This window comes from Lipotes vexillifer, unplaced genomic scaffold (assembly GCF_000442215.2).
Source record: "Lipotes vexillifer unplaced genomic scaffold, Lipotes_vexillifer_v1.1 scaffold1639, whole genome shotgun sequence".
Taxonomy (NCBI): domain Eukaryota; kingdom Metazoa; phylum Chordata; class Mammalia; order Artiodactyla; family Lipotidae; genus Lipotes; species Lipotes vexillifer.
In genome coordinates this window covers 1,575,854-1,584,366 of record NW_006782296.1, presented here as the reverse complement: position 1 = coordinate 1,584,366, position 8,513 = coordinate 1,575,854, and the positions used below count along the sequence as shown (strand labels likewise).

General features: G+C 56.5%; 1 protein-coding gene across 1 annotated transcript in view; it reads left to right on the top strand.

The window, feature by feature from the left end:
* The window catches only part of ARHGAP27 (Rho GTPase activating protein 27), a 29,492-nt gene that overhangs the window by 19,341 nt on the left and 1,638 nt on the right, over positions 1-8,513 (top strand). Inside the window, exons 3-13 of the mRNA XM_007455144.1 lie at positions 1,846-2,253; positions 2,502-2,684; positions 2,903-2,983; positions 3,058-3,157; positions 3,290-3,354; positions 3,538-3,605; positions 3,910-4,000; positions 4,531-4,635; positions 7,181-7,279; positions 8,214-8,319; positions 8,458-8,513. Coding sequence (XP_007455206.1) covers positions 1,846-2,253; positions 2,502-2,684; positions 2,903-2,983; positions 3,058-3,157; positions 3,290-3,354; positions 3,538-3,605; positions 3,910-4,000; positions 4,531-4,635; positions 7,181-7,279; positions 8,214-8,319; positions 8,458-8,513 — 1,362 coding nt within the window. The remainder of the gene's footprint in view (positions 1-1,845; positions 2,254-2,501; positions 2,685-2,902; positions 2,984-3,057; positions 3,158-3,289; positions 3,355-3,537; positions 3,606-3,909; positions 4,001-4,530; positions 4,636-7,180; positions 7,280-8,213; positions 8,320-8,457) is intronic.

The window sequence follows — 8,513 nt, the reverse complement described above, 5'->3', positions numbered from 1 at the left end:
GGTGGGGGGGGAGGTGGGGGATGGTTCAGGCTGTAATGCCAGCTATGGGGAGTGGTGGGGCGCAGCAGATGAAGCTTCGCTCGCTCGCCCGCCGCTCACCTTGGGCCGTGCGGCCCAGTTCCTAACAGGCTGGGGACCACTACCGGTCCATGGCCAGGGGGTTGGGGACCCCTGGTTTATAGCTTAGTGAAGGTGTTACAGCAACAGAGGAACCTCTATGATTTTTTTTTAATTAATTAATTTATTTTTGGCTGTGTTGGGTCTTCGTTGCTGCACGCAGGCTTCGTTGCGGTGTGTGGGCTTCTCATTGCGATGGCTCCTCTTGCTGTGGAGCATGGGCTCTAGGCACACAAGCTTCAGCAGTTGCGGCATGCAGGTCCTAGAGCACGCGGGCTTCAGTAGTTGTGTCACATGGGCTCAGTAGTTGGGGCTCGCAGGCTCTAGAGCACAGGCTCAGTAGTTGTGGCGCATGGGCTCAGTTGCTCCACGGCATGTGGGATCTTCCCGGACCAGGGCTCGAACCCCTGTCCCCGGCATTGGCAGGTGGATTCTTAACCACTGCGCCACCAGGGAAGTCCCTCTATGATTTTTTAAAAAAGATTTATTGCACAAAATTTTGATGCTGCAGAAAAGGAAAAAACTAAACAAGACCAAATCCAAGTCCTATAATTACCCTACCCAGAGATGACCTCCGTTAGCATTTTGGAGAGTTTCTAAAAACACAAAATTGGAATTGTGCTAAGTTTACATTTTTGAAATCTGCTTTTCCCTTGTACCATTATGCATTCTTAGAAAACAGTATTAATCTCCTCGTGCTATTCTGCTGCCTGGGGTTTGATAGTGTCATTATTTATCTTTCTGGTGGGTGCTAGGCTGGGGGTGGTGGGCACACAGGAGAAATCTCATGAGAGATCTGGAACCTGACACCTGAGCGGAGTAGGAGTCAGCCGGGGTGGGGGGCAGGTTGTGAGGGAGCAGAGGCCTGTAGCAGACACAGCAGAGAGGCTGGGGGCCTCCTGCAAGCCGGTGCTACTGGAGCTTAAAGTTCAAGGCAAGGGCCAGGAGTGGCAGGAAATAGGGGGGAAGACAGGCAGGTGACGGAAGGCCTCTGGGGCCCTGCTAAGGGCTTAGAGTTTGCCCAGCAGGTAGCAGGGAGCCGTGAGGGTGTTAAGCATGACCAGGCTTATATTCTGTGTGACTGGACCCTCCAGCCCACCTCACTTTACTTTGGAGGGGGACATGGGGCTCACCTTTCTTTGCCCTCCTTCCGTCTTCCCATCTGGTTCTTTCTCTTTCTCTTGTCTGCAATTGATTCTGAGGCCTGCAAACCCTGTATTGGGGAAGTACCAGCTCCAAATCTGGAACCGGAGGCAGTACTGGTTCCAGTTCAGAGCTTTCTTGGCAGAGGAGGAAGGAGGGCTGGGGGTTCTTCGTGGGGGCTGTAGAATGGAGCAGGGCCCCACCCCCAAGTGTCCTGGGGCCTGGGGTGAGAAAGAACTGGGCCCAGGACATTTCTCTGTTCCTGCGCAACCTTTGATTCACACCTGTGAGTGTGCAGCTGGAGAACTTCGTTATCGATATTTTACTACTTTTAATAAATAATTAATCTAATTGTCCCATGCATCTGGGGCACTTCATACTTTACAAGGCACTTTCAAGAACATTTCCTCATTCTCTCTTCACTACAATTTCCAGAGTGGGCAGGGCAGACATTTTGCAGCTGGGGGAACCGAGGCAGAGAGGTGCTGTGACTTGCTGAAAGTCGCCCAAGTGGCGAGTGCCCGAGTGGGGACGATGTGAACGCGGGGCTGCCCTGAAGGTCACGTCTCCTTCCTCCTGCCGCAGGTGGATGACCTCCCAGAGCCCGTGTACGCGAACGTAGAGAGGCAGCCTCGGGCCACGTCGCCTGGCGCCGCTGCAGCCCCCTGCCCCGGCTCGGTGTGGGAGACGCACACGGACGCGGGCACCGGGCGCCCCTACTACTACAACCCGGACACGGGCGTGACCACCTGGGAGTCGCCCTTCGAGGCTGCCGAGGGCGCCGCCAGCCCGGCCACGTCTCCGGCTTCGGTGGGCAGCCACGAGAGCCTCGAGACCGAGTGGGGCCAGTACTGGGATGAGGAGAGCCGCAGGGTGTTCTTCTATAACCCGCTGACGGGCGAGACGGCCTGGGAGGAGGAGTCCGAGGACCAGCCGGAGGACGAGCAGGAGATGCAGCCTGGCCTGAGCCCCGGCAGCCCCAGGGACCAGAGGGTGAGGGGCGGGGCCTCGTCTGAAAGGGCGGGGCCTGGCCAGGGTGGGCGGGGCTGGCTCTGAGGGCCTCAGAGAGAGAGGAGTCGCGGTCATGGGTGGGCGGGGCTATCTCTGAGAGACTTTGACCCCGCCTCTGTCTCCCACAGCTCGGGGGAAGTAGGGTGAGAGGGCGTGGCCTGGACCGAAAGGGCCGGGCGCCTGGGGTCACTGCTGACTCTGAGAGCCTCTGACTCTTCTGCTCCCTGCAGCCCCCCACCCCTGAGACGGACTACCCCGAGCTGCTGACCAGTTACCCAGAGGAAGACTATTCCCCCGTGGGCTCCTTCGGTGAGCCCGGCCCCGCCTCTCCCTTGGTCACACCCCCAGGCTGGTCTTGCCACGTGAGCCAGGATGGGCAGACGCTGTACACTAACAACTACACCCAAGAACAGGTAGGGGCAGTGGGCAGATGGTCCCAGACAGCCGCGGGGTCGCTCCCTGTAACACTCTAAACTGAAGTTCCCGCGCGGGCTCCAACTCAGCCCAGGACCGAATCACCCACACCTGCCCGTGTAAACTCTTTGGGGCTATGTTGGGCTCTGGTTGGAGGGAACCTTTTGCTCCCCCATCATGAGGAGAGCTAGGTCCCTGACCATCCCTCTCCCCACAGTGGATGAGGTTGGAGGACCAGCACGGGAAGCCTTACTTCTACAATCCAGATGACGCCTCCGTTCAGTGGGAGCTGCCCCAGGTAACCAAGTGGGGAAGGGAGAGTGCCGGGGAGAGGAGGGGGGCGGTTATATATGACAGTGTCTTTCTCCCCAGGTCCCTGTCCCTGCCCCTCGAAGCATCCGCAAATCCAGCCAGGACAGTGAGACCCCGGCCCAGGCCAGCCCACCCGAGGAGAAGGTAAGGGAGGGGGCATGTAGGACCTGGCAGGACCCCCGCAGAAAAACTGGGAGGCTCTGGAGGCTGGGATTGGGTCTGGAGGCACTTCTCCACCATAGCCCCGAGCACTAGCCTGGGCTGAATGAACCTGGGTTCTGGGTCACCCCAGGCTCAGAGCTGGGCGAGGCTCGGAGCTGGAAGGAAGTCTCTCCTGCTGCTGCTCCTGCTGTGGGAGCAGGCACCCCACCAAGCAGCGGCCAGGTGCCGGCAAAGAGGGTTCAGTGGAGACTCAGGCCCAGCCTGTGGGGAGTGGCTGGCTGAGAGGGAGGCAAGCCTCTCGCCTCCCGCCCCCCACCCCCACCCCCGCCCCAGTGGCTCCTCCCTTAACTGCCTCCTCCTTCCCCTTCTTTCTCTAAGATCAAGACTCTGGACAAGGCAGGCGTGCTTCATCGAACCAAGACGGTGGACAAAGGAAAGCGGCTCCGGTGAGAACCCGTCTGCCCCAGACTCCACGGTGGGCCTTAATGATGACGTTCACTGAGCACTTCCCGTATGCCAGGCTCTTGTTAACCCTCAGAGCAACTTTATGAGGTCCTGTGAGGACCCTGAGGCACTGAGGAAGTGACTTGCCCCAGGTCCCTTGGCTACCAGGTGTTAGCGCTGGGAGTCCACCCCTTACGGTTGGATGCCCCAAGCTGTGTTCTTAAACTCTGCGCCCTGCTCCTGGGGGTGGGAGGGGGGCCTCAGACCAGGACCGAACCCAAGCCCTGCCGCCACCGCCCCGCCTAGGAAGAAGAACTGGAGTGCCTCGTGGACAGTGCTGGAGGGCGGCGTCCTGACATTCTTCAAGGACTCGAAGACCTCGACTGCAGGTGGCCTGGTAAGGCCCAGGCGCCCAGCAGGGACCACCCCATCTGCTCCTGACTCCTGTGGGTCTTCACCTCATCAGCCTTGCCAAAGGCTAGGGCTGAGACCGTGGAATATGAGTGTCAAGGGAGCTGGGCCTTGGCAGGGGGTGAGGAGAGCAGATCACCCCAGGACAAGCACTTCCAGCCACCTTGGGCCTGGGGACCAGTCCTTGAGGATGGACAGCTCCAGCCTGGTGGGCAGGGAGGCTGGGGACTGGACACACCCGCTCGCAGAGATGGGGCTGCACTCCTTTCTCCTTTCCTCTCCTAGGTGGGCAGGTAGCAAACAACCAGCCAGCCTGCAGGCTCCATGGTTAAGAAGTACCAGGATCTCTGGGGTCCAGGAACCCTTGGGCCCCCTGCCCCCAGAGCTGTGACCCCATTTTGTCCCTGAAGCCAAGGGAGCCTGGTAGATTGCAGCCAGGATGCTGTGACGGGCCCAGGTTGAGCTGAGGGTGCACTGTAACCATGCTGCCTCCAGCCCGTCTTCCCTCTCCCACAGAGGCAGCCTTCCAAGCTCTCCACCCCCGAGTACACGGTGGAGCTGAAGGGGGCCTCTCTCGCCTGGGCCCCCAAAGACAAATCCAGCAAGAAGAATGTGCTGGAGGTGAGTGGTGGGGTGGGGGAGAAGGAGAAGGGGCTTACTGATGGCTTGGGACCCTCACTAAGCAAGCCCCAAGAAGGTGGACCTGGGGAGTTAGGGCTGGAATTCTCGGGGCTCAAAACCAAAACTGCCTCCCCCTTGGGGATCCGTCCACAGTGTTTCCTGGCATCACAGATTCTGCAGCTCCCTCTCCAGGAGTGGAGTTCACTGGAGTCCTTGGTCCTAAGTAGGGGGTCCTTGGGGAATGAAACTGTCATGCCTAGAAGCGCAGTCCTCATCCTAGCTGCTTTGGCCTGAGACAGACAGGAGGCTCTGGGTCCCCAGCTACTTACTCTGGTAGGCTGGGACACCTGCTCTAGCTGGTCAGAGCCCAGCTTCCAACTGGCAGTGAATAAGCCAGGGTAGTGGACACGTTTCTCAGGCTCTGCAGCAGGAAGAGAGAGGGCAGGTGGGGCCCAGGCAAGACCCTCCCAGGCCACTGTCCATGTGTTGTCTTGTTTTTAAACTACTCTTACCCTCACCTCAGTCCCCAAATGTTTTGAGGCAGCTCACAATAAGAATGCATATGGTGAGCTGGTAAAAGCCACTGAAAGCCAGGACGCACAAAACAAGTTAGAGGAAGAGGGCAGTGTGGAGAGGGATTAGAATGATGTACAGGTACTAAAGTTGTCGTTGCTGAAAAAAATCACCTCCAGGCTTCCTGGTCGCCAGAGTGAAAAGAGAACGGCAATCAGTTACATGGCTCTTATTATTGGGGCGGGGGGAAACCTTCCTAGATTTTGAGGGAACTCAGTTTCTAGTGTGCAGCTCCGTTCTAGTTTAGTAAAGGGACTCTTGGGCTGCTTCAGCTAACATCTGGTGAAAGCCCCAAAAGCATGACCTTCCATCTCAGCTCAGAAAAAGCAATTCTGCAAGGAGCTTGAGTGTGTCGTTTAATGATAATTCACCCAGCTTCATTCAGTTCTAGAACCAGAGTATCCACAGAGCAGAGCTGGAAACCTGTTTTGTCTCATGAGCCACTCTGATCAGTAGGTCTGGAGCCTTCTCCAGGCTTAGCGCTGTAATCGACTAGCAATGTCTGCCGTGGACGTCAGATTGAGGAGGGACATCATATTTGCTAGGTATGCTCCTTCCTGATCTGGAGGGACATCCTTCAAACAGGGCTCTCTGAATGTCACCTCTCTGACCGGGCTTTTGATGAAAGTTTCAGAGTAGACGCTTCTGAGATGTCTTTTCTGGCAAGGACTGGAAGGCAGATGGTGCTTTTGAGAGCTCCTCAAGCCGATGGGAAGGCTGACAGTCTTGAATGGAAATCCTGGAGGCCCCTGCTTCCCACTGGCTGGCAGCCATCCTTCCTCCACTCAGGGGTGACCTGTAGGTGACCTTGGATATTTCTCAAGAGACCACCTCAAATTCTATATCATTGAGGATGGCCGGTCTTTCTAGTCACCCCAGAGTCACAGAAAACTTCAGTAACAGTCCCCTGAGAATGGCTGGTTTGAGCTCGGCTTGCCTGTGCAGTCAACAGAATGAATGTCTTGAACAGTATATTGATATGTAACTAGACAGATGTACCTTCTGTATGAAACTCAAGTATGAACTGATTATGTTTTGAGACAGCTGCCAACAATAATGGCTATTGTTTTAGAGGCATTGTTAGGCCATTCTCTGGGATAACAGACAGGGCTCCTGTCAGTTTAGGTTAGCACGAGGTTGTGCTATCTGTGGGCACACACGAGGTGTGCCCACTGAAGGTTCTCTAGTCTTTGCAGGGAGGGGGATGGGGTAGGACTTGCAGGTTTGTTTGGTTTTGTCTTGGAAAGCATTTTAAGTAGCGTTCAAGTCTGAGTTAGATAGGTAGACAGCCAAAACACAGCCCTCTCTGATTCTGGAAGTTTGTACCCTGTTGTCTGAGACAGTTTTTGCTGACTCTGACTCTCATTTGACCCAAAGCTGTGGCAACCAACCATTCCCATCAACCTTGAACGTTTGGGTCTCAGAGCCAGAGGTTGAGGAGAGATCCATCCAAGTTGCCTCACCTTGCTCTTTGTAGACTTTGTTAGGGAAACAGCAGTCAGCTGAAAAATAGCCCAGGCTGTTAATATCTGCTTGCTCCTCAATAGTACAAAATAGTGGCTTTGGGGTCTCCCACCGGGAGTTTCTTTCATTGACTTTTTTGCTGGCCTGTGCTCTGGGTAGGCCTGCCGTGTTCTGTGGCTCATACAGAGACAGGATGGGGCAGGGAAGAGCACACCAGACCGTTGACAGATGTGCAGACCTTCTGCACTCAGATCCTTGCTCCATCATTCACTAGCTGTGTGTCCACAAGGAAGTTGCTTACACTCACTGTGCCTCAGTTTGCCCATCTGTAACACGGAGATGCTGTTATCTACCGCTTTAATGAGGTGAAATACCTTGGCTTGGGGTGAGGCCCTTGCTCTATTAGGCTCTGAGTTCCTGGGGACAGGAACAGATCACCTCTACCTCTGTATCCCCCCGGGACAGACCCAGCGAACCAGAGGTGACTGAGTGATTTGTGTCCCACCAGCTGCGGAGCCGAGATGGCTCAGAGTACCTGATCCAGCATGACTCAGAGGCCATCATCAGCACCTGGCACAAGGCCATCGCCCAGGGCATCCAGGAGCTGGTAGGCAGAGCTGGGGGCCGCCAAGGCTGGTGGGGAGGGGATGGGCAGCCATTATGCAAGGCAGCTGTGCCCACTGTGGGTGGGGCCCTCCACTCGGGCACTGGGAGCTCCATGGCACCGGTGGGTAAGTAGCCCTCTCTGCAGATGCAGATGGGCTGCTGAAGAAATTAGCCTTTCTTACGAAAGTGAATCCAGCCTCTGGGGTTGGCTGCACAGGAGGACTCTCCAGGTGGGCATATCCTAGAGGAGTGTCTAAATACTCTGCTCAACAGCCCCAGGCTGGAAAGACAGGCTGAAACCAGAAGACAGAATTTAAAAGGATTGGATTGATGAGTCTAGCGTTGTTTTTTAAGTTTGATATATCAATTGCATAAGTAGAGATGGGGGTAGGCCCGCTCTGACAGCTCTTCACCTGGAAACAACCGGAGGCTTTTTGATCCTATTAAGGGACTAGGCAGCACTGGGTGCCCTGCTTGGCTGTATTAATAGAGGTAGGAATCCAGATCCAGGGAGGTAATGCTGGTGAGGTTGTTGGCAGCGCTCTGGCCCCAGCTCAAACTGCAAGCTCGGACTGGGAGCCTCACATTGCGGAATACTGACCTACTGGAGTGTGTACAGAGGAGCTAAGGAAAATTATGGGGAAAGTGGACCAGGAACTGGGAGGTTGGTAGGGGTAGTCAGGATAAGAAAAGGTGGGGGAGAACAGGATGACTGTCTCCAACACCTGGAGGGCTCCATGCAGCCAAGGGAGGTGAGTGTTTGGGGTTCTCTGGTGGGGGAGAAGGGGGTTGACCTGGATAAGGAAACAGCAAACTCCCTGCCTGGGGGTCTCCAGTCCAGGCCTGCTGGGAGGGCACTTCGGGTCCCTCACCCCATCCCAGAAGGACATGCAGCTGGCCCAAGGCTCTGCCTCTCTGAGGCTGTGTGATTCTAGTCTGCAGACCTACCCCCTGAGGAGGAAAGTGAGAGCAGCAGCGTGGACTTTGGGTCGAGTGAGCGCCTAGGAAGCTGGCGGGACGATGAGGCACGGCCTGGTGCAGGTGTGCTTGGGGGTGAGGCTGTTGGAGGGGGTGGTGGGCATCCTTTGGGCGGGGTGGTGACGATCGGGCTAGGGCTGCCGGGCCAACCCCGGCGCCACTGACTGACTCAGCCCTGGCATTCCCATTCCCGTTGGGCAGCCGTGTCCACCCCGGGGCCCGGAGGTCTGGAGAGCGACCTGAGCAAGGTCCGGAAC